General features: G+C 47.0%; 1 protein-coding gene across 4 annotated transcripts; it reads left to right on the top strand.

Annotated features, from left to right (window-relative positions):
* Positions 1–470: 470 nt before the first annotated feature.
* Positions 471–24,195, top strand: MRPS5 (mitochondrial ribosomal protein S5). 4 transcript variants are annotated; one of them, XM_081069358.1, is made up of 13 exons: positions 473–737; positions 2,584–2,664; positions 6,038–6,175; positions 7,001–7,126; positions 8,542–8,775; positions 10,404–10,438; positions 11,611–11,701; positions 14,245–14,291; positions 14,743–14,800; positions 15,109–15,171; positions 18,421–18,557; positions 20,538–20,792; positions 23,735–24,195. In XM_081069358.1, exons 1-12 carry the CDS (start codon positions 680–682, stop codon positions 20,760–20,762), a joined length of 1,293 nt encoding a protein of 430 aa, XP_080925484.1. In that variant the 5' UTR covers positions 473–679; the 3' UTR covers positions 20,763–20,792; positions 23,735–24,195. The 4 variants fall into 4 exon arrangements, with proteins under 4 accessions (XP_080925482.1, XP_080925484.1, XP_080925483.1 ...); XM_081069357.1 differs by lacking the exon at positions 23,735–24,195 and adding an exon at positions 21,126–21,312; XM_081069356.1 differs by lacking the exon at positions 23,735–24,195 and having other exon boundaries at positions 471–737; positions 20,538–20,913.
* Positions 24,196–25,433: the final 1,238 nt, after the last annotated feature.

The following is a 25,433-nucleotide window of genomic DNA, read 5'->3' on the forward strand; positions in this document are numbered from 1 at the left end:
CGGCTTGAGCCAGCCCGAGCCCCGCCCACAGCGCGGGCAGCCCGAGCCCCGCCCACAGCGCAGCCAGCCCAGCCCCTCCCACAGCGCGGGCAGCCCGAGCCCCGCCCACAGCGCAGCCAGCCCAGCCCCTCCCACAGCGCGGGCAGCCCGAGCCCCGCCCACAGCGCAGCCAGCCCGAGCCCCGCCCACAGCGCAGCCAGCCCGAGCCCGCCCACAGCGCAGCCAGCCCGAGCCCCGCCCACACCGCAGCCAGCCAGAGCCCCGCCCACAGCGCAGCCAGCCCGAGCCCCGCCCACAGCGCAGCCAGCCCGAGCCCCGCCCACAGCGCAGCCAGCCCGAGCCCCGCCCACAGCGCGGGCAGCCCGAGCCCCGCCCACAGCGCAGCCAGCCCGAGCCCCGCCCACAGCGCAGCCAGCCCGAGCCCCGCCCACAGCGCAGCCAGCCCGAGCCCCGCCCTCGGGTCCTCGCCCGAGGACCCCCACGGGGCTGTCCGCGGCTGCACCGGACTTATTCAGCCGTGTGGCCCGTCCGGACGGTCTCCCACCCCGGGCTGCGCTGCGGCGCGGCCGTCCGGCCCCGGGAATCCAGCCACGGGCCGAGGCCCGCCGTGTGACGCGGAGCGGTCAGTCGCGGCAGGCGGTGGGGAGGGCTGCCCGGGCGAGGCGCTCTGGGCTCCACCATGGCGGCGGCGGTGCGCGCGGCGGGCTGCCTCCCTGCCCTGTGCGGCGCGCCGGCAGGTGAGAGCCCGGACGCGGGGCGGGGGCTGAAGGCAGGGCTCCCGGACGGACAGCCGCGGGGCTCCTCACGCCGGGCCCTGTCCCGCCCGGACCCGCCGTGTGACCGTGCGCGCCGCACCCTCTCTGAGTCGTGGGTTCCGACTGTAACGTGAGGGTGAAGTGGACGCCGTCCCAGGTCCCTGGCAGTTCTCAGACCGCTCGTGCGTGCTGGGCGGAGGGGGCCGGGAACCGCCCGCGCGTCGCCCTTCGGACCCACCGGTTCATTTGGTGATGTCCACGCGGGGTTCGGGGCGGAGGGCGGCCCGCAGCCTGTGCCACGCAGGACTAGTGCCAGTCGTGTGAGATCCGGGGCTGGCCGGTGCCAGCCTTACACGGAGGGCTGTTTCCGGTGTCGGTGGTTTTGCTGTCACCGTCCTCCTGCGCCCGCCGTGGGCGGCTTGTCCCCGGAGGACGCCGTCCGCTGTCGTCCCGCGGGGCGGGAGTCCCCCCGTTGTCGGCCCTTTGGTTGTGGTCCTCCCGGGGGCTGCGAAATGGCATCGCTCTGTGGTCTCCATGTGTGTTTCTCTGGTGGCCAGTGAGCATCTTTTCTTACTGCTTATTGGCCATTGGTATGTGTTCTTTGCAGAAATGGCTGCTTAAATCTTTGCCCATTTTTAAATTGGGTTCTCTTTATTACTGAATTGTAAGAGTCCTTTATGTTTTCTAGATACAAATTCCGAGACAGATACGTGGTTTGCAAAAAATTTCTCCCCTTCTGTGTGCTGTCTTTTCATGATAGTGTCCTTTGCAGCGCAGAAGTTGTATATTTTAATGAAGTCTGATTTGTCTATTCTTGGTTTCTATTGCTTTTGCTCTTAGTGTCATGTCTAAGAAATCATTGCCAAACCAAGGTCATGATGATTTATCCTTGTTTTTTTCCTAAGAGTTTTACAGTTTTTGCTCTTTATGTCGTTGATCCATTTTGAGTTAATGTTTATATATGATGTGAAGTAGCATGTGGAGATTCAGTTGTTCCAGCACCTTTTGTTGAAAAGATCATTCCGTCCCCACTGATTTGCCTTGGCACCCCTTTCATGACTCAGTTGCGGTAAATGCTGTCAGCCTGTGAAGCACGGTGCTGTGTGAAGTGGCACACAGTACAGTGACAGCCGGGCACTGGGGCTCCAGAGGAGGCGGGGGAGCAGCGTGCTGAGGGAGCCCTGGAGGAGTCAGGGACGCTTGACCAAGGGGTGCTGTTCAGACAACCAGAGAACATACCAGACACGGAAGGATGCAAGAGCGGAGCGTGTTCAAGACTGAGTCTGGCGAGGCGGGACAGGGTGAGGAGGTGAGGCTGAGGTGCAGCGTAGGCCCCAAGCTGCTGGCCTGGGCACTGTGCTGAGGGTTCTGGCTTTGTTCTGCACGCAGTCGGCAGCCAAAGAATGGTCTCTCGGGGGGGGGGGGGGCTGTGAAGTGTCCAGACCTGTCATTTCAGAGAGGGCTGCCTGACAGCAGATGGTGAATGCGAGGGGAAGAGACCAGAAGCGGTGAGAATGACTGGAGACTGTGGTCCCGTGTGGCTGAGGGATGGTGAGGCCTGAACAAGGGGCATGAGGGCATGTGGTACAGCTGACAGATGGACTGAGTTTTGAGAATGTACAGGGCTTGGTAACTGGTTAGATGTGAGAGTGAAGATGTGACGTGGTGTCACTTACTTGGGCAGGTGGTCGTGGAGCCCCAAAATTACTTATTCACTTGTCTTGGTTCTTTTATTCTATAGATATTAATATCAATACAGGTGTCACTGTTTTCAAAGTTCCTTTTCATGTAGAGATGTAGCTTTAATTTTTTTTTTTTTAATTTACAGGTCATTTATGGTCCAGGAAGCTTTTCGCAAACACCTTTCCAACAGCTTCCACTTTGGCATTGAAGACTGTTCTCAGCATTGGTGAGGTTCATTTATCTGACGACCTTTTCTTATAAGAGCTAATGTTAGAGTACTTTATGTAGTGTATAGAAATATAAATGAACAAGGCACATCCTTTATAATGGAAATTTATAGGGTCTACAGAGTAGTTTTCAAGTTTTTTATGGTTGCAGTTGTTATAGTTCAAGGCTTTAAAAAAGTAGCTACAATCTATTGAGTGGTTACTGTGTGCCAGGCTTGTGACATGGTATTTTGGTTGGTCCTCACACCAGTGTTATTCCTGTTTTACAGATGGTGAGTGAGTCTCTGACAGGCTGTGACTCGCTCGAGGTCACACCGCCAGTAAGTGGCAGGACTGGGGCCTAAGCTGTCTGGGCGCCGTGATGTCTCCTCCTAACAGTCTCTGTAGAGGCCTCTGGTTCTCCACCGAGCAAGCGCAGGGCCCTCTCCTCGGTCACTCCCCAGAAAGGAGAAGCCGACCCTTGCCAAGCCCATGTTGTGCCTGTGGTCATTACATCCTGCCTTTTCCACATGGACTCTGCTTAGGGCGGAATTGAAATCTCATTATATCCTCGAGCTTCTGAAACTCTGCCTGCCGGGCTTTACCCCTAGTGTTGGCCCCTTTCAGTGCTAACCCCACCTGCCCAGATGCCCGTACGCCTTGCTGGAGATGGCAGCAGAGAGGCCTGGTGGGGCTGGGCGCTTCCCTGTATTTGTTCATTTGTTGGTTGGGTGATTCATTCGTTCATACACTACTACTATGATCCAGGCAGTGTCCCCGACCTGAGCTGATGTAGGGAAGGCCAGGGACGAGTGCTGAGGCCATAGCCCTGAGGAAGGGCCGGGATGGCAAGGAACACTGACTGGCAGCACAGCGACAGTTTTGTGCATCAGCACGTCCTGCTTTTGCGACCATGGGCAAATGTCACCCCTCAGGTTCCTTGTCTATAAAATGGGGACAATAGTCTCTGCTTTGAAGACTGTTGGTTCTTAAAATATTGTATGTCCACAGAGCACCAAAAGGGTTATGTCTTAAAACCATTTCCCTTTCCTGCTTCTTCCCATCCTCCAGTGACCCTCCATCCTTTGAGCTTTCTTCAGGTTCTCTTTCCAAGTAGACTCTGTATATTGTGCTTTTCTCTGTTAACAATGCTATGCTAACTGAAGAGTTTTTATACCAGCATCCCTGCTATTTCCCCACATGGTTTGTATGCACAATTTTGATGGGTTCCATGGACAGTGTTTTCATTATGAAGGTTATGTATATATTATTCACAGCCGAGCTGGTAGAATTCTGTCATTACATTTCTCTACAACATTTTCTTTTTCCTAGAATTAATAATTGCCTTGTTTTTAGAAAGTGGCTTTGTTTTCTTTGAACCTATTGCTGTATTTTCTAAATGCTGCAACAGGTTGGTCAGAAACAGCAACAATTTTTCTTAAATCTCTCAAACATCACTAGTTAACCAGTTTGGTTTAATAGGAAAGACTTAAATTAGAAGGAAGAAATTCTTCACTGGTGAAAACTGTTTGACACTGAAGTGAAACCTTCAAGGACAAACTGTGTCTTTGCAGAGGTCCACCCACGGGGCTTCCTGGGCTTGGCCCTCTGTGGACTCCATGGTGACTGTTTCCTGAGATGTGGTCATCATGGTTTGAAATTAACAAGAATTGAAAGGATCAGAGCAAAAGTGGTCATTGATCCTTGGTGGGTAATAATCTGTAACTGAGCTTCAGCATGTGACTTAGCACCAGCTGCTGCCATTTCCTGTTTTACAAATCACAACACAATTTAAGTAAACTCCATTGTAGCAGCAGTATATTAAAAGAGATGATTTCTAAACCCACAAGTTTTTTTTTTTTTAACTTTTGACAAGTGGGCCTTTTTAGGCTAAATACATCATTAGCTATGAATAGTATTTTGATCTTTTGAAAAAGATTAAAGAATTCTAAATCGGATGGTAGTGATTTTTACACTCTTGAAGTATTTCAGAGATTGCAATAGTAAACTGTGCAAGATAAAATTCGTGTGTACTTGATATTTTATTGAAAGTTGAAGAAGTTATAAGGAAAGCTAAAATGTGTCCAACAGAAGGGGGTTTGGAATGATCATTGAAGCCCTGTATTTATTTAAAATGAAAAGCCAGTGTTTTCTGTCTACTTTTTATTGAGTAATTCACTAAGTGAGCTACCTCATGATGGTCTGAGCCAGCCTCCACCTCCCTGCCGTTGAGTAATTCATCTGTGATTGGAATGGGTGTTTAAATCTCAACGACTAACTAGTCTCATGACTTTGGACAATCCCTCACTTTGTAAGCCTAAGTTTCTTGTGAAATGAAGGGGTTGGATGAAATGATCTTTACTTTTCAATGTCTGTATACAGTGGAGCTATTTTAATAGCTATTGTAGTCATGTACTATCAGTTTTCCCTTATGTTCAACCAGATTCTTTCTTGTTGTCACTTTGTAAAATCATTTCTGTAAAATCCATAGACATGAAGCGGTTGTTACTGTGTTTTTCATGATTTCTCAGAGACTGGAGAATAGCTGCTGTCCCTCTTTGGCTTTCTGGTTGTCAAGCCCAGCACCCCTGAGTAACCTTTTTTTTCTCAAGGGCTGTTTTAATCGCCCTCCTTGATTCTCTAACAGTCACTGGACTCTCCAGTGAAATGCAGAGCTCAAGTTTGTGTTAGAAACACTTTTTCTAACCAATATTTCCGTTTCCTTGAGTCCACTGATTGCTGTCATCCCTGCCACCTTCCTCACAGGACACCAGCGTCCAGGGCACTGATGAAATGGCTGCCTCTAGGACATGACTGCTTAAAAACATTTTTTTAAAGTGATACATGCATATGATTAAAAAAATTCCCCCAAAATCCACAAAAAAGCAAATGTCTCACATCTACCCTCAGATGCATCTGTCCCATCTTCTGCTGTTACCAGTTTCTTGTGTGTGCTTCTCGTGTTAGTCTGTAAAGTGTGCTCACACCCTCCTTATTTCTTACATAAGAGGGTAGGATGGTCCGCGCTGTTCTGCCCCTGCTCTTCTAGCCAGGTCATGGGCAGGTCTTTGCTCCCCATTGGCCTTTCCATTGTCCAGCTGCACACAGCAGAGCCTGGAGCAACCCCGGTGTGGGCAGGTCCACTCCTCCGCCAGACAGCTGCATCCCTTGTGTGTGTGCTCCGTCCCTGCTCTAACTAGAATGTCCATGTAGGTTATCAGTCCAAAATTCTGTTTTTGTTTTAAAAGAAAGACTGTCCTCAAAACCTGATTCTGAAACAGTCAGGAATTTAGTGACTTATTTTTATTAGGAACGGTTAATTATATGGTGCTGGCAGTATCTCTCCACAGCCACGGAGCGTCTCACTCAAAGTTTTGTTCTATTTACCTCCAGGCCCTTTGTCATCTCCAGGAACCAGGGACAACCGTCATTTCAGCAGCTTGAGCCATGCGCTACAGACACACTGCTGGATTTCTTCGCCCAGCAACTCGGTGTGCCAACAGTATAGACCCTACAGTTTCTTCACAAAATGTATGTAGACTGGCCACCAACTTCCCATTTCATGACATGGGAAAATAAAAGGTGCTTTTGTATCTTAATTTTTCTTCTTCCTTAAATGAATTAACACTTTCGTGATTAGTTGTGATGTATTAGTAACACAAAAATGTTCTTTCTTGTTCCTTGTAGAATTATCTCACATGCCACCACTCGTGTTTGTAATATACTTTGGGAACCACTAGTTGACTTTAGTCCCCTCGTTTGGGGCACCTGAGGCTGACTTAGACCCCCGGCGAGAATGCTCCCAGAGTCTGTTTCCAGTTGTGCTTCAGTTGAGGAGATAGGGCATCTAATCAGGAAGAGTTTAAGTAGGCATTTTGTTAACTACTCTGACCTGTACTTGAAAGAGTCCAATCTGGACTGAAATGAGCTTGTAATAAATGGAGAGTGAATTTACAACTCAGCATTAGGCAAATTAAAAGAAATTAGGCTTGTAAAGCCAACTTATTTTAAATGATTTGGTAAATACAGAAAATCAAAAAGAATAAACTCACCTGGAACGCTACTGCCCTGAAATCTTGGGTTTGCCGCCATTTCATGCAGTGATGTATTATACATTTTTCCACTTCTCCAGTGCAGTGTCATCGCCATCTTTTGTGAAGGCGTATTCTTTGAAAGTAGGATTGTCTCCTCGGGTTTTCCAAAGGTGACCACGTGACATGTGCAGAGAATGATTAACTGCTTTCATTGCTGCCGTGGTACAAGTGGAGCTGGCGTCTTCTGGCCTTTTTTTATTCAATAGGAGACCAGAGATCACTGCTTGAAAATTTAAAAAAACAACCACCTATCTCATTGCAGTGACAGCAGACGAGCTCTGGAAAGGTGCGTTAGCAGAGACTGGCGCTGGAGCAAGAAAAGGGAGAGGCAAGAGAACGAAGAAGAAGAAAAGGAAGGATTTGAACAGGGGGCAGATCATTGGTGAAGGTAAAATCACTTAGAAAAACAGCTAATGTCTTTTTAAAGTTTTTTCCCTCAAATTTTATAGATATTTTTACGATCTAGAAGCATCAAAACATTTCTCTTGAAGGGCACTAGGATCTGCAGCTTATTTGTTACCCCATGATTCTGGGGGAGGAAAACCCCATCGAAGGGGATTCATTCATTCATTCATCAACAAGGCTTTAGTGCCCTTGTGTGGCATCTGCTGTGACAATCCCTTCCCTCAAAGACCTATGATTCAGTGATAGATGCTGGAATAAATGAAAGGTTGGCAAACTGTGCAAACGGCCAGATAGTAAATAGTTCCAGCTTTGTGGGCCACGTGGTCTGGTTGTCACCAGTCAGCTCTGCTGTTGGGGCACAAACAGTCATAGACGATACATAATCAAATTGGCCGAGCTTGTTCCGGTAGAACAATGTATAGAAAGAAGTACGCTGGTTTGGGCCCATGGCCCTTACCGTGCCAACCCCGGGAACACACGATTGTTTAGCCTTGTGTGTTTTGAAGAGTGAAAATGGTATGGTGCGTTTAAATCAACATTTTGTGCTGTGGCTGCTGACAAATGATCTGTGATAGTAATAGCCTTCCAGGCATGAAGAAAACACCTTCACTGTTCTACTCACTGCATGTCTGCTTGGATGGTTTTCTCTGTGACTTGCCTTGTATTTTGTAACATTTTAAAAAATTGTAACAGTTATATTTGTATACTTCTCAATGAAAAAGTCAAAGACATAGAGAAGCCTACGTCCCTCTGACATCCTGTCCCTCTGACATCCTTTCGCTATCCCCCGCCCCCAGCTGTCTCCCTGAGGAAACAACTGCTCTCATCTTGGTGTATTTCCTTCTGTCATTTTTAAAATGCTTTTATATACATCAAACCCTAAGAGAAATAGATCTTTTTTCTTCTTTTCAAAAATAATTAAATTAGGTCACATGGTACATACTGTCTTGTAAGGTACCTTTTCCCCTCAGTCATAGGTCTTGGAAATGGTTCCGCATCAGAACCTGTAGAGCTCCCTCATTCTTTCAAATGAGTGCGGGAGGTTTCGTCGTTGGACGTACTGTAGTTCATGTAACCACTCCCATGGGGCTGCACGTCTGGGTTGTTTCCATTTTTTGCCTTTACGATGACATTTCTGTGGACATCTTTCTCCAAGCACACACGTGCCTCGTGCCTGTATAGGGGTGTGTCTGGAGGAGATGCCATGAAGTGCAATCGCTAGCTATTAGGGTAGGTACACTGAAAATGGTAATAGACGTGCCAAGTGGCCTGCCAGGGGACTGTTAGTCTGCACTCCTACCAGCAGTGTCACCTGTACACTCATTGCCTGGCATTTGAACACTCAGGAAATAAACGATTTTTTAAAATTCTTATTCATATATGTTTTCAAACCTTCAGGGCACAGTGGCTTCCTGTGGCCTGGTTTGAATGTCCCTCTCATGAGAGATGGAGCCGTGCAGACCATTGCCCAGAGAAGCAAGGAGGAGCAGGAAAAGGTGAAGGCTGACATGATCCAGCAGAGGGAAGAGTGGGACCGGAAAAGGAAGATGAAGGTTAAGCGCGAGCGAGGCTGGAGCGGAAGCACGTGGGGAGGTGTCAGTCTTGGCCCCCCCGACCCCGGTCCCAATGGAGGTAGCAGAGTTCTGGTTTTGCTTACCTTTGTGACAGAGAGTACTTATAGTTCTAGAATTCCTTACAACGATTTTATTTACTAACTGCTTAGGTTGCTTATTTTCCAAAAAAGAATTTGAACGTTATTGAAATAACTTCACCTTGTTATCCGAGTGCAGTTCATGGAACACTGGAGGCCTATAACCAAGAAGTAGTCCATAAGCAGGGTGCAGAGCACTGGGTGTTGCTGCTGTTATTGTGTGGCTTCTCGGAGCCTTAAGTGTGGTGGTGTACGGTATGGATCTCCACAGGTCGTTTGCAGACTGCTGGTCATGAGTGTCTGTGGAGCAGGTGGCGTGGGAGTGCTGCTTCCGTAGCAGGATAAGCCAGATAGTTGTCATTGAGCCTCAGAAAAGCACGCGTGAAAAAAGTGATCATTCTTATTAGGCCAAATTAGAAAACACAGCCCTCCGCCCACCCCTCAAGTATGTAGAGAAGGAAAAACCATGTGGAAAATTCACTCTTGAGGAGGAGATGAAGAAATAGATGAGAGTTTGACAGCTTTCTTAAGTTTACCTTGAAGAGAACAGCAGAGGTTGAGAAGGAGAGATAGGCAGATATGCTTAGAGCTGAACTAAACGCTTCAGTTGGGAGGAAGATACGGAAAGGGGAGAAAAAAACCAATTGGCTAAGTCTCTAATGGGGGGCCGAGATCCAAAGTGTAGATGAAAGGATTAACTCATGACAGAGTCAGGTGAGCCTGTGGTTGTGGTGGTGGAAATGTGTGTTGGGTGTGTGAGTGCTGTCTGTCCGGTGGCTTCAGCCAATCTGGGGCGTGGAGGGGTAGGGTCATCTGCTGAAAGGAGGGTGACGGCCACCAGAATATTGTGAGGAGAAGTTAGGGTACCCGGGACTGCCTTCTGAATTATCTGATGGAGTGGGAGTTGGACAGCTTAGAAGAAAGAAGACTGACCATGACTTGATAATTGTTGAAATTGGCTGATGGGTATACAAGCTGTCATTCAGTGGTTCTCTCTATTTTTGTATATGATTGGAATTTTCTGTACTAAAAAGTTAATAAAAGAACACAGCCATGTTTGAGCGGCTGTGTGGTGAGTAGAGAGAGGCCTGACTACAATGACTGACAGGCGGCAGGAACACTTGACTGAGTTGCAGCCCATGAATGGTTAGTGGCCCGCATATGTACCCTGCTGTGACTTTTCTCCCGTAGCACCCAGCAGGCCACCTGTGGCTGGACAGCTGCACTCACTCAGGCCTGGACGTATGATGGAGAAGAGGGAGGTAGGGACGTGCACAAGGCCTGGTGGAAATGTTGGACTGTCGTGTCTTGGCTGAGTGGGACCAGAGGATGAGAGGGAAGAGAAAATGGTGGCCAAGAGTCTGGAGGTGCTGGGGAGCTCCAGGCCCCATTGCACGGGCAGCCTCAGGGGCAGGAGGATGTGGTCAGGGAACTGGTGGCCGAGCTTGTGAGTTTAGTGCTGGAGGACTGGGGCATGGCCTGCGAGGTGGCTGCAGGGGCCCGAGGTGGTTTCTCGCTTAAACACCATGATGGTGGCTGTGCTGAAAATGCCCCACACGCTGATTGTAGAGAACGCATGTCTGTATGCCTGTTTCTTTTCTGTCTGCAGAGACCTATGAGGACTTTGACACCAGGATACTCGAGGTAGGCACGCTGAGCTCAGCACCCAGCCAGGCCTTTGGAGAACTGGGGAGGTTGGGGCTGGTGGAGGGGCTGGGGCAAAAGCAACTGTGAGGAAAACCTGGATGCCAGCCTTTTTCTGAGACACAGAGCTGATTCAGGTAAGAAAAGAATGACTCTTGATCTCGTCACTTGATGTTGCTCTCCTGGCTGCCGCTGCCCTTTTGAGGGGGATACCAGTTGAGGTGTCATGACAAGGCAACTTAGGTGGCATCGACGGAAACAGAATTTGGTGGTTGCATCTTGATTTCCTCCTTCCTAAAGCTAAAGTAGCATTAGCAAGCTGTCCTGGAATTACAAACCAGTGGTGTCTGGCATCGGTTCAGGGAGCAGAAACTGGGAGGAGCCGTGAGTGGGGTAGAAAGTGGGGGTGCTGTGAATGTCTGGCTTGTGGTGGGGGTCACCTGGCAGGCCCCAGAAACGGAAGCCTGTATCGAATGAATGTCAGTTGCTTTCCAGGGTGTCTTCCCTTGGGGCCGGTGCCAAATAGTCAGCGCTAACCACCACATGCATTGAGTCTGGGATTCAATTTGTGTATTTCTTCAATCCGGATTGCGGTATGCAGTTTAAAATACAAGTATTTGGCTCCGGGTCCCCGTGTATACCTTTTGGAAGTGAATCCCTTTGAAAAATTCTCATATATACGGGTTATTTCCTGTAAGATGACCCACAGGAGTAGACTCCAGCTCCCTTTTCCTTTAACCTCATTTTACGGGAAAGGGGCTGCCATGTAAGTGGTTTAGTTAACAGTTTCATGGTCCTGGCCTTTTAAATATGCTCCCCCCCCCACCACCAATATGCAGGTTTTCCTGTGGTTCAAATTTTCTGCCCTCAGGTGAGCTTCATCCTTGACGTAGAGATCCAGTCCTACGCTCATTCTGTATACTGCATTTTATTATTTCTGAGATGCACATTTTTTTCCTATTTTAACCTCTCTGACACTGGGATATGTGTTATAGCCAGTCTGTTATAAACTGTCAAAGTTTAATCAGCAGCCTTTTTCCTTGGTGTACATTCATTAAAATGGGGTACATTGAGCTGTGTAGTGTGTGTGTGTGCATGTGTATAGAGGCCACTACAATTCCGTATGAGATTTGTCTTAAGGTATAATATTTATGAAACATTTTGTCTTTTAGGTCAGAAATGTTTTCAATATGACAGCGAAAGAGGGAAGAAAGAGATCAGTCCGTGTCCTGGTCGCCGTGGGGAATGGCAAAGGAGCCGCAGGTGAATGGCATGTGCTGCTGGTGGCAGAGGGGTCAGGCGTGTCCTGCGCTCCGCTCTGGAGTCCATGGGTTCATGCTGCTGGCCAGACGTTTTCTACTGATGGCACCTTTTCGGGTTTAGGCACACAAACCTTGTGGTCAACACATAGGATCCCTCAGAGGGAAAAGATACAGACCTTCCTACATGGGCCCTTTCCTGTAAGAGCAGCGGGTGTTTTAAAAGGCTAAGACACTATTGTGTTATGTCGAATAGTGAAAAGTTAGGGGCAAAGAAACGGCCAAATGTTCCAATAGTGTCGTTATAAAAAGAGTACAGCTATGCACTGTAATATTCTGTAGTCACTAAAGAATTATGGAAACTTACTTACAAAATAGTGCTAAGTGAAAAAACACAGCGTCATACTCATAAGACTGGATATATCCCAGATTTTAAAAAGTATGTTTATATGCAAAGAAAAGACCAGAAGTATATACATACACACTGAAAAGGTTAATAGCATTTACTCTCATTCATAGGTTTGCCACTCATTTAAATTTTCTTCTTTATATTTTTCTGTAAAGTTTCCATAGTGAACATCTGGCTTTGAAATGTATACAGTGGCACCTCGGTTTTCAAATGTAATCCGTTCCAGAAGACCGAGTTCTGAAATGTTCGAAAACCGAGGCTTGGTTTCCCCATAGCAAATAATGCAAGATGGATTAATTCATTCCAGACCTTTAAAATCATCCCCTAAAACTGCAAATTTAGCATGAATTTTACTATCTAATGATACCATGGATCCATAAAGTTTATGGCGTTTGTAAACCGAAATGTTCGTCAATGGAGACATTCGAAAACTGAGGTACCACTGTTCCTGAATGGGTAAGGGAAAGAAAACTGTCTATTTAACCCACACTGACACTTTCAAAACAAGTAATACATATGAATAGCATGTTGCCAAAGGAAACCAGTCTTAACAGTTACTTTTATATCTTTCCAGAAATTCTGTATTTACATATCTTTTTAAAAAAATTTGGGAGCATTTAAGATCTTGCTCCCCAACACATGTCATCAGTTTGGCTAAAAATTCAAACTTATAAAAAATAAAAATAAAAATTTATACAAAGGGATCATATTATACTCATAATTTTGCGCCTTACTTTTCTCATTTAATGTTGCACCCAGAGATCTTCCTGAATTAGCATAGATTCCTCCTCATTCTTTGTGTCCATTGCATAGTGTTCCAAGTATAATTTTTGTTACCTTTTCCCTATTGCTGAATATTTATGTTGGTTCCAGTTTTGTAGTATTTATATAAGGAGCTTCTTACATACGTAATTTGTTGTACTTTTGCAAGAACATTGATAGGGAATTTCTTGCAGTGAAATTGCTGCATTTTGAATGTGGCCAGAACTCTCAGGTTCTGTGCCCTCACAGCCTTGCCAGCCCTGGATATAATCAGACGTTACTGATCTTCAATAGCCTAGTGAAACATACCTCTTAGTTTTGAATTGCATTTCTTTAGTCGTGAGAGTTTGACACCATGATTATTTCCCATAACTATTTCCTCTTTAGATCTGTCAGTTGATGTGCTTTGCCCATTTTCCTTTGGGGTGATTGCCCTTTTCCTTACTGATGGTATCAGCTCTTTAGAAGTTAAGGACTTTGGCTCTTTGTCTATCATATATTTTTGACTTAGTTTTTCATTTTTTCCATGTGAAAGTTTTAAATCCAAAGACGTTTAAACCTTTACAGAGCGAGCTTATCAGTGTTTTATTTCTGGGTTCGTGTCTGGTTTTCTGGTTTTGTTCTTAGGAAACCTTCACGTGAAGATTATAAAGAAGTTCACTCATATTTTCCTCTAGGACTTGTATGATTTAATTTGTTGTATTTAAATTCAGACTTGGAGTCCATTTGTCCCAGGTTCTCGGATGTCGTATATATCTCATGGAGCAGTATTGTCTTATGTTACTTTCTTGTGTATAATTTAAAAATGTAGTACGTTCTTTAGAATAAATAATTAATGGTGACAGCAAACAGTAGAGGCATTTCCATTAACTTGTGATTAAACCTCATGTTACCATGGCAAGCATTTAAAGACTCAAGAATCCTTGACTTTGTCATCTAGTTAGTTGAACTCTGAATTGCATTTGGAAGTTCCAGTGAAATCATGGTTTTATACTATAGCAATGTATGTTTTCCCCAACCTTTCTGGTTATTGTCATCTTCCAAAAATGTTCAAAGCCACATATCTTACTAACTTAGGGTGTGGTTGGTTTTTATTCTTTATTGGGCATATTTAGTTTTACCTAGAGATTTATAAGAAGTAATGTTATGGATTTCATAGATACTACAAATAATACTGTTTCCAAAATGTCCCAAAACAGATAAGCAAACCTCTGTAGCCTCACGCTTTGTCATTCGTTTTGGATAGCAGGTTTTCTGTGGGCAGACGGAAAATGAAGTGCTATGAAATATTCTGGTAACGAAAACTTGAAATGCGGTGAAAGACATCACATGCCAAATTTATGCTCCTTTTCATATTTTGGCTTTTTTTTACAAAGGTTTTGCCATTGGGAAAGCCACTGAACGGATGGACGCTTTCAGAAAAGTATGTACATTTTTCCTTTGTTGACAACAAGAGATCAGTAAGCTAGGAACCGTGGAACCGTGGGAATCGCCCACAAAATAAAGCAAATAAAAAGAACCTTCCCCTGAGTTTCCATGCCTCACGAAGAGCAGTGTCAGAAGTTCCTGTGCTCTTTAGCTTCTTTTCATTGCAGTTGTGATTGTTACCAAAATTGTGAGGCAACTGGGAGAGTGTCTCACACGGACATGAGGTTCAGGACACTAAAGAATTACGTTTTTGAGGTATAATAGTGCCCTTGTGGGTGGGGTTTTTTAAATTAAACCCTTAGCTTTTAGAAGTGTGTGCTGCAATTGTTGTGTAAGTTTGAACTTTTCCGTAATAAAATATTTTATGAAAGGTATGTTTTGAAATCTCTGAGAAAATGTAAGTTGCAATGATAGGTTTTTAAGAACATTTTCCTTTTTTCTTTCAGGCAAAGAACAGAGCAGTTCACTATTTGCATTATATAGAACGATATGAAGGCCATACAAGTGAGTATTTATCTTTTCTTTTAAGATTTGCAGGATGACGTTTGTTCATTGTATGTGGAATGTATCTCTAGGGTGGTATCTGTGTTTTTCTCTGCTTGTTGCTACGTTTTTACAATAAACATGTAAAATGTAGAAACAAACTTTCTCTCCTAAGAGGGTGGTGATCGGTGACATCAGAATTTGTCACCTGTCCTTGGCCTCTGTGTGCTGGCTGCTTAGTTAGGGCCCTGTTAGTTGCTCTGTGATGTTTGCAAAGGTATTACAGCCACACATCTAATCCTGCTCATCTTTGTGTTTTTATCCTCCAGTATTCCATGATATCTCTTTAACGTTTAAAAGGACACACATCAAGATGAAGAAACAACCCAGAGGTAACTAACAAACTTTTCTAATTTGTTGAAGATAGAGCACTTACAATGTTCCATCCTGTTGAAACAGTTCCATCCTGTTCTGTCCTCTACCTTTGCTCACCTTTACTTGAACTCATTTTGAAAATGCTTAACGGAAAGGCCTAAGTCAGAGTTAAGATGGCTGAGGCTCTGGGGGACATAAAGTCATCAGCCTGCGCAGCTCCCATGAGCACCGCCTGTCCCAGGAGTAATTCTAGGTGGGAAGAGCACATTAGGAATAGGCAGTAGCAGCTGAGTGAGTAGTTGGGTTTGGGCAAGTGGGAACAGTAGTTCCCTGGAGAGCTCACTGACAGTCCTGTGATAGCTTATTCACTTCCAGCCACTTACTGTCACCACCTAGTATTAATTGAACTTCTGAGCCAGCCGGGTGCACTCTAGGCTCTTGGGTGCACAGATGGACCTTCTTCCTGCCTGGTGGGAGAGCGGGCCAGCAGGCCGAGTTCAGGGTCATGGGGCTGCGGCAGTCATGCCCAGTGCACTCTGGGTGTAGGATTCTTGAACATTCTGATTTGCATTTCGCCTGTGGTTTTACAGGAAAAATGATTTCATGTAACTAGATATATCTTTAAAAGTTTGGATCAGAAGAAGGTAAAACATTGTATCTAAGTTTTTGATACCAAAGCTTCTGGTATAACTCTGCTAGTGCTCTGGCATGGATATAAATCAGAAAAAAACCAAATACATTACCAGCTGTGTGAGTGTACCAGACCTTGCCTTCTGCATTAAGGTCAGAATTAATTGTTCACATGCCTGATGAAAACCACCTACTTTATCACTACGAAGAGTCCTGAGTTGGACACGTGGACATCAAGGCCTGGACCTGCCCTGTCCCATATGTTAGCGACCAGCCTGTGTGGCTACTGAGGCCTGCTGTGCCAAATACACACTGGTTTTCAAAGAGTCGGAATTCAAAAAGAATGTCAACTATCTCAGAAATACTGTTGTACTGATTGCATATTAAAATACAATGTTTTACCTTCTAAACTTTTTAAGACACACCTAGAGTTATATGAAATGTGTTTGACATCATTGGGTTAATAAAATACATTACTAAAATTAATGTTACCTTTTTTGTACTTTTCTAATGCATCTGAGGATATTTTAAATTACATATATGGCTTGCATTCATGGCTGTCATATTTCTGTTGGACAGTGTTGATTGAGACATATTTATATCTGAACGATTTTGGAAAGACTGCTCCCATTTTAATTTAATTGCAGAGGTTACTGTTTTTTACCTTCCCCATCATCTAATCTATGCTGTGTTGCTCAGGTTTCTCCATAGCCTAACCCCTGACCTGTGCACTGGGGCTAGATCTTGTGATTTTGAAGCTCAAACAGTGTGATACATTATAGACAGCCTGCCCTAACCTCTGCTGTAGTGTCCCTGTTTCCACAAGGAGGATACAGTAATAGGCGCTACTCCAAAAAGAGCGCCAGCTGGGAAACTGGATAAGGACAGTCAGAAGCTGCGGTGTGCCTTCATAAATGTCGCGGCTTTTAATGCACTGCTGTGCAGTGTGGGTCTCCCCGAGGGGATGGAGAATGCGACGTCCTCAGGGGACGCCCCTGCCTTGGCGGCAGGGTGGTATTAATTCCTCACACGGCACTCAAGGCATTAACCGTACAGCACACATTCATTTAGCTGTTATTAAACACATGGTTTTTGACTTAGTCCCCCCTGGAAAGCTTCACGAAGTACAGTGAATCCTCGCTTAACGTCGTCAGGAAGTTCTGCAAAGCAGTGTCTGCCAGTCGTGCAGTGTCGCGTGTGGCCAGGTGCTGGGCAGCACTCACGCCTTGCCTCGGGCTCCTATCAGCTCTGCTGAGTGGGCGTCCCAGCAGGGGAGTGCTGCCCGGGTGGAGGCAGGGTGGCGCGTTCATATCTGGCTCCCCAGAACATTCGCATCTAAACTCAGGGCTGTTTTTTCTCCCTCATTCCATCTGCACTTGCCAAGTACTGCTCTAGGCTCTGGGGACACAGCAGTAAACAAACCATAGCCGGCTCTCACGGAGCCCACATTCTACTGAGGGGACAGTGGGTGACAGTTTCTGCCAAGGCCTGAAACAGCATCAGGGTGCCGGTTTGCGGGGCGCTGCCTTGAGTATTGGGGTCAAAGAAGGCCCCTCTGAGGAGGAGGTCTTTGAGTGAGACCTTGAAGGTGAGAAGGAGCCGTGCAGGGAGAAGGAAGACCAAGTGCAAAGTCCTCGAGGTGGGAGGACGCCAGGCGGGTGGTCTCAGAGAGCCAGCAGGCCACGGAGGGCTCGTGGGGGTGCAGTTCTTGGTATTTTATTTTAAATTCAGAGAACAGTGAGAAGTGAGAGCTTTAAACAGGGTGCTGTGTTTGGTTTATGTTTTTAATGCTTTCTTCCTGGCAAAGGGGTTATAGGTAGACTGAGTGGGGCACGTGTCGGGAAGGAAGGCCAGTCAGGAGGTAAGAAGGAGGGCCCAAGGGAACATCAGGCAGGGTGCGGTACCAAAGCCGAAGAGCTTTTCCAGAAGGAGAAAGTGGACATCTCTGCTCAGAAGCCCAGCAGGCAAGGGGCTAGCAGATGGCACATGTGTTCCTTAGCCCGTAGTTCTTAGCAGAATGCCAAGGAGACCTTCCAGGCAGCTCCATTACTCTTCAGAACAGCCCTGTTTTCTGACCCACATGTGCAAGAAACTGATGTACATTATTTCTTTTTTTGTTTTTTAATATTTTATTGGAGAAGGGGAATAAGACTTTATTGGGGAACAGTGTGTACTTCCAGGACGTTTTTTTCCAAGTCAAGTTGTTGTCCTTTCAATCTTAGGTTGTGGAGGGTGCCATTCAGCTTCAAGTTGTTGTCCTTTCAGTCTTAGTTGTGGAGGGCGCAGCTCAGCTCCAGGTCCAGTTGCCGTTGCTAGTTGCAGGGGGCATAGCCCACCATCCCTTGCGGGAGTCGAGGAATCAAACTGGAAGCCTTGTGGTTGAGAGCCCACTGGCCCATGTGAGAATCGAACTGGCAGCCTTCGGAGTTAGGAGCATGGAGCTCCAACCGCCTGAGCCACCGGGCCGGCCCTATATTATTTCTTTAATCCGAAGAACATCTCGCTTAAATAAGTGTCATGATTTAAGTAAGTTGTCAAGGGTCACATGGCTGGGAAGTGATAAAGCCAGACTGAATGGGCTGTGCTGGGCCCGGGCCCAACCAGCAGGGCAACTGACTCCGAGTTTCTTTTCCTAGGCTACGGCCTGCGCTGTCACCGGGCCATCATCACCATTTGCCGTCTCATCGGCATCAGAGACATGTACGCCAAGGTGTCCGGGTCCCTGAACATGCTCAACCTCACCCGCGGCCTCTTCCACGGGCTGGCTCGCCAGGTAAGGCTGCCCTGGCTCGCAGCCAGCTCTAGTGGGTTCTTCCGTCCCCTACGGGGAGACCCCCATGTCCCGGGTGCCTGAGGACACTGGGTGCTGTCGCTGAAGAGTTAGTTTGTGAAAGTGAACCTTTAATAAATCCTTCACGAGTGTTTTGGACTTTCAAAATGAGGTATTTTAAAAAGCCAGTTACTGCAACCTGTGTTTTATTATGAAAAGAATACATGCTTGTTCTGAAGCTGCAGCAACATAGACATTCAGGTAAAAAGAGGAGGTTGTTACCTAGTTTCATCCTTTTGGTTGCAACTCCACTCGTAGGAGCTGCCTCCCGAGAAGCTCGGTCCGTCTGCACGGCGCCTGCGTGCGTGGTTCAGACAGACACCGAGTGAAGAGGAACACGAGCACTCGTGTGCTGGGTTTTGTCCTCCCCGCAGCCCAGTGGGCTCGCGGTCCCTGCTCCCCGGGGCAGAGCACCAGAGGACGGGCTGGCTTCCCCTTGAAGGGCTGGGTAGGTCTTAGCAGGGCTGGATGGGCGGGCCGCACAGCCAGGCTGAGGCACCATTGGCTGCTGGCCGCCGTTTGTTGATGACTCGGACAGGCCTCCTGACGCTGAGAGAGTTCCATGGTTGTTTTAGAATAAAATGAGCCATGGAAAAAGTGTAGCTGTCGCTGTTTGAAATAGGAAAATTCATTAAAAGAAAAAGCTTTGTTTAAAATATTTTTTTTAACACTTTCGCTGCGGCGTTCGACTATAGTCTAGTGATATTTCCAAGCCGCTGACTGGTGTTCAGCTTTCCCCCACACTTAGTGTTCCAGAAAGGAAGTTTAGGAAAGCAGATGTACATTCTTCTATATTTTTGTGTTTTTCAAAAATGAATAACAATAGGAAATTTTTATGCTTAAAATAATCATTTATTTTAATAAAATGTAGCACCTTAACTGTATTGACTTAAAAATATAAATACTATAACTAGTTTTTGTGGATTTTTGACACATTTTGGAGAAAAAACTTGAAGTCAATTAACACAGTGAAAGAGCTTTTTAAACAGCTATGTGTGCCTGTGCACGTGCGTGTGTGTACGCACACATTGTCCAAAACAGCCTTCAAAAGCACTTCTAAACTTAAACTTGTGAAAGGCTGAATTGCTCGCTGTGACTCAGGTTGCTTGTAAATGGGTCCTCGTCCTGCTCAAGGGCCGTTCACCTGTGCGGTATTTTTGTTTTCTGTGAGTGCTTTGAATCTTCTGATACGATTGCTACGTATTGCCTCTTCTAAAATACCATCAGCTATAAAATAGTTGCGTAATTTAATGTGCTACTCCAGAGAAAAAAAGGCCACCAATTTAAGTAACATGCCATTGATGCTAAGAAACACTGATTTAAATAATTTTATTTTGTCTTAATGACACAGCTCATCTCTTTCTAACTTCAAACGTGTAGAATTAGAATAGTCCAGGGTGGGCATAAAGTCTGGAAGCATGAGAGTGAACATATCAATACACACTTTAATGTCCCATCAGTAAACCATCTGCTACATTTATTTGCCCGTTTCCAGCCTTTGCTGGAACCTCCTGTCATGAATCCCCCAACGCTCTCATCAGGTTGTATGTCCTGTGATTTCCCTGTCTGGTGCCGACTGTTTGTCTGTGGGTCCTTCGCATCTTCTCCCTTCATGTCCTGTGACTTGGGAGCTGGGGTGTGATGAGTTTCACACTGATTTTGGGCATGGCCTGGCATGGGATTGGGAGGGCTTGGAAGGCCAAGGGTCAAGGCCTGTCCTCCGTCCCAGTTGCATGCAGGGAGGTGGGGCTGAGATCATTCCACCCACAACAGGTTACCCCAGAATCAACTGAAAGGGTATGTAAGCCCCCCAGGTGGCATTGTGCTGTCACTGCTGGCCTCCCTCTGGCTGAAGGAAGCCCCTGCCCTTCGAGTTACATGTCACCTCACAGCCCGACTGTGTCTCCATTTGGTCTTGCCCAGGAAACCCACCAGCAGCTGGCTGATAAGAAGAGTCTCCACGTTGTAGAGTTTCGGGACGAGTGTGGCCCTCTGCCCATCGTGGCCGCCTCGCCCAGGGGAGGCCTGAGGAAGGATCCAGAACCTGAGGATGACGTTCCGGACGTCAGACTGGACTGGGAGGAGGTGAAGGCTGCCCAGGGAATGAAGCGCTCCGTGTGGTCAGGTTTAAAGAGAGCCGCCACCTGACCTTCCCTCGGCCTCGTCCACACGCTGTCGGTGGGTTCAGCCCCAGAGCAGACTCTGCCCTCGTGTCTTGGGATGGGGGGTCTTTAAAGGAAAAGGCCAACTTTAACTTTACTTACAAGTAATAAATGAGTATAGTGCTAACATCCTGAGCACATGGTCTGCACCACTCACTGTGACAGGAACTATACATACATATCTTAGTTCAGGACCACTTGAAATACTCACATAAACTAGCAGAATAAGTGAACTGGGGAGACAGGCAAAAAGAGTCAAGTTGGAGTTACTTGCCTTTAGTCACACAGCTGGAAAATGGTGGAAAACAGGCAAACCTTGTTCTTTCTGACTTGAAATTCTGTTTTTTAGGCCTGGTGCAGATGTTTCAGTGGTTGCTGTAGGTATGACGTTATGCATACATTACTTGTCCCTCCTGCCGTGTGGTCTTTACCCTCCCATTTCCATAACTTTTAAAATGTCCTCTACCAAGATTAAGAACCACACGAGACAGTGTTATACCTGCTGCTTCAGTCATCAAACATAATATAGAAAACTCAAGAAGAAAAAAAGCCTGTTTTCTTTACTCACATTTTTACTCTTTTTGCTTTTTCTTCCTCCTGATATTCCGAGTCCTTCTTTTATCATTTTGAGTAGGAAAAGCCAAGCCCTCTCGTGTCTCTCACTGTGCCTCACTCACACTCTGACACCAGATGTGGGGGATTGACCTCCACGAAGCAGTTCTCTCCAACACCAGCTGAGTGTCCCACAGTTAATTCCTTTCTGACACTGTTTGCCTGGAGATGGCGTCAGACTCCACCAATTCAGGCTCAGTCCCATAACACTGCCTCCCCCACTTCAGATGCCAATCGCAAGTTTGTTGTCACCCGTGCTTCTTACTGGCTGTGAATCATGATCCCACAAATTCCCTCACTGGGTTCCATTAATTTGCTAGAGCAGCTCACAGAGCTGAGGAACTTATATTTACAGTTTGTGTACAAGGATGTGATGAAGGATATGGTGGACATCCAGATGGAAGAGGCGTGTGCCAGGGGCACGGAGCTTCCACGCCCTCTCTGGGCACCGCTCTCCCAGCCCCTTCACAGCTTCGCCAACCCGTGAGCTCCCTGAACCCCGTATTTGGGACTTTAAGGTGCTCCCTCACAGAGTCATGATCCATCATTAACTCCATTTCCAGACCCTCCCCTCTCTGGAGAATCAGTGGTGGGGCTGAAAATCTCAAGCTTCTAATCATGGTTGGTCTTTCTGGTGACCAGCCACCATCCAGGAGCCACCCAGAGTCACCTCATTAGAACAAAAGACAATGAGGTCACCCAGAAAATTACAAGGGTTTCAGAAGCCTTGTGTCAGGAACCAGAGCAGAGACCAATCTAGGTATTTTCTATGTTATCTCATGTTTCCCTCCTGCCTCAAGAACTTCTTTGCTATTCTTTTAGGAAACGTCTGTCGGCAACAAGTTCTTTCAGTTTTCCCTTATCTGAGAATGTCTTTCCTCTCATTCCTAAAGAATAATTTCACCGGATAGAGAATTCAAGGTTGACAGTTCTTTTTTTGCAACACTCGAGAAACGTGCCACTTCCCTCTAGCCTCCACAGTTTCTGGTGACAAATCTGCTTTCATTTGACTTGTTTTCCCCTTACAGGCAAGGCATTGTTTCTCCCTCTATTTTCAAGAATTTTTCTGTGTTTCATTTTCGGAAGTCTGACAACACTACTTGTATGTTTCTGTTTGCATTTCTTTCCATTTGTTCTGTTTGGGGTTTGCTTAGCTTCTTGAATCCTGTTTATTTCTTTTGCCAAACTTGGGAAATTTTCTCCCATTATTTCTCTTATTTTCTCTTTAACAATTCAGCAGTTTTTAGTATAGTTCTATTCCCAGAGTTATGCAACCATTACTACAATCAATTTAAGAATTTTGTGTCACCCCGATAAGAAACTCTACCTGCTAACAGTCACTCCCATTGCCCCCATCCCAGCCCCTGGTAACCACCGAGCTACCCTGTGGATTTGCTGTTCTGGACATTTCATACAGGTGGAATTGTGCAGCATGGCCTTGGTGCCTGGCTTCTGTCATGGCACATACCACTTTCAAGGGTCATCCGTGTGGTGGCATGAGTCAGCACTTCATTTTTTGATTGCGAGATTATACTTCATTGTGTGGATGTTTATCCATCAGGTGGTAGACATACGTGTTGTTCCCACGTTTTAGCTCTTATAAATAGTGCCGCTTCAGGAATAGTGTCTCCTTCAAGAAACTGTGATGAAATTCAAAGTGTTATTTAATCTGTAGCAGGCCCCTTGGCTGCGTGAAGGTGGGACGGGGACGCTGTCTGGTTACTGCCCGGTGGGGCTGGAAATCCAGGCTCCCTCCTCAGGCTCCGCTCCAGGCTCTACATCTTCCTGTGAGATAGAGGAGCAGCCCAGGGTCACAATGACAGACACTGGCAGACACTGCCAAGCAGGGTGGTCCTCAGCCTGTGGCATCAGATGAAGGCAGGCTGCATTTTTTTCTGTGATACTCGGCTTGAGCAAGGAAGGTAGTTATTGTCTAAAAGTTTTCTGTCTTGATAGATTACCCTCCCTCCTTACGTGTCTAAGAAATACCAAGACATTGAACTTCAGACAACAAAGGACAATGACCGCTTAGAAATGGGAAACCAGTAAAACACCCCCACTTACTATCTGGAGAAAGTCCACGGCTCCAGGCGGGGTTACCCTGTCAGGACCTGGTGGTTCCCCCTGAGCTGAGGAGATGGGGTTGGGGGTCGAGAATGGTCAAGGTGGCTGAGGTTCATAGGGAGGATGCCTTAGAGAGGACCGCTGCCCAGGGGGCGGGGGGCTGCAGAGGGTTCCCTAAGTATTCAGCTGTGTGTGAAGCACAACGACCAAGGCCAGGGAAAGACCCACCCCAAAGGATTAGGGAATGGCGTTTAGAGCTTGAGATTGTGCCTCTTTCAACAGCCATCATGGAAGACCTCGTTATTCATGTGGCACTGGAGGAGTAGTGGGAGGACTTACCCTGAGAGTGGAAGAACTAACTCTATACTAGACCTAGCTCTGGTCCCACCTCACAGGCCTTAAAGCAAGACCCAACCGGAACACAGCTGTTTGCAAGTAACTGTGGTCCAGAACAAAGCTCAAGAATAATTGTAAAAATGCAAAAATTGTCTAACAGCTGGTGAGGTGCAATTCACAGTGCCTGGCTTCTGATAAAAAATCACCGGGGATGCAGAGAATCATGACAATAAAACTCGTAACTAAAGGAAACCAGCCAACTGACACCGATGTAGAAATAACACCGTAATCGAATTAGTAAACAAGATCGTTGAAACAAATTAGTAGACAAGGACTATTCCCTATGCTCAAAAAAAACTAGAGGAAATCAACTAAACATAACATGGAAAATAAAAATGTGCAAATCTAATTTCTAGAGATGAAAAATACATTGGACGTGGTCAGCCACAGATTGGACACCGCCAAACACACGTAAACTTGAACACATAGCTATGAAAGAACGAACTCAAACAGGAAGACCGTGGAGAAAGGAAGGGCCTCTGGTGTCCACTCTGGCAGTGACAGAAGAGGGGTCTTGCATGTCCCCTTGATCCCAGTGCTGACGTGGAGTCTGTGAGGGAACCAAGCCACACAAATCAGGACACAAAACCCACGTGTGCCCAGGTGTCCACACATCCTGGCCACCTAACCACGTGCTGACTGCCGGCTCCTGCAGCTATTTCTGTTCTTTCTCATGGGCGTTCTGTCTAGGAAATATCTGGGCCCAAAGAGAAGGGAGCTTGCTTAAGCTAGCTGGGGACTCCAATATGGGGGTGGACGGGTTGGGGGTAGGCTCCCACCCCAGCAGAGAGAGGTTTTAGGGCAGGAAAGCCTGGCATCCTGTGCTGGGAACAGCACCACTGAGGCCTTCCTCGCAGATTCGCATGGTCGGAGCTGTAGCCCTTCAAAGCCCAAAGGTGAATGAACGAGGCAGCTGAGTGCCCGCTCAGCCAGGCCTGGGGGCCGTGGTGGGAGGGCATGAGGGTAGCACTTGGCCACGGGACCTGTGCAGGATGACTCCAGTCCTAGCTTAGCCGGCGGCAGGGCCTCCTGTGAGCACAACTGTCCAAGAACCTGCTTCCTCATACACAGTGGAAATGACAAACCCACCTAGGAGGATGGTCGAGAGGTGGCAGCAAAGAACACGTGGGGACCTCTTAGCGGCCATCACACTGAGAGGGATGCCGGTGACTGGGGACCTCATGTAGCAGGAGGGAACAACGTTAGCAGAGGGTGCGGCCAGGATGGGGTGCGATGCTGACCTCAGGGCATCTGTCTCCCCTCCAGCACCGCTCTTCCCCCCACCTACCTGCCTAATGAGGCCGCCAGCCCCTGTGCCAGGGCACGGAGGGCACCCTGGGGGTAGACCCCCGAAAGGGTCAAGCAGCTTTGCCTGTTAGCACCAGAGGCCAGAAAACTGGCTTGCTCGGGAGTGGGGTGAAGGGCAGGCAGCCCTATCGGGGCATCTGGCCGCCTGGGCCTGCTCGCTGGGCATGCAGTCTCAGCGTGCATTCCTGTCATTGTTTGCCCAGGGCAGGGCACAGGCTGAGACTGGAGGCCCCAGGCCCTCTCTTAGAAGTGAGAGGGCCACTGTCTGCCCACCTGC

This window comes from Rhinolophus hipposideros (assembly GCF_964194185.1).
Source record: "Rhinolophus hipposideros genome assembly, chromosome: 12".
NCBI lineage: Eukaryota > Metazoa > Chordata > Mammalia > Chiroptera > Rhinolophidae > Rhinolophus > Rhinolophus hipposideros.

Bases quoted from the DNA above. Each gene is read 5' to 3' on its own strand.
- MRPS5 (XM_081069356.1), top strand. From the start codon at position 680: ATGGCGGCGGCGGTGCGCGCGGCGGGCTGCCTCCCTGCCCTGTGCGGC. The intron at 7,127-8,541 runs GTAAAATCACTT...TCAAACCTTCAG, and splicing joins GGGGCAGATCATTGGTGAAG to GGCACAGTGGCTTCCTGTGG. The intron at 18,558-20,537 runs GTAAGGCTGCCC...GGTCTTGCCCAG, and splicing joins TCCACGGGCTGGCTCGCCAG to GAAACCCACCAGCAGCTGGC.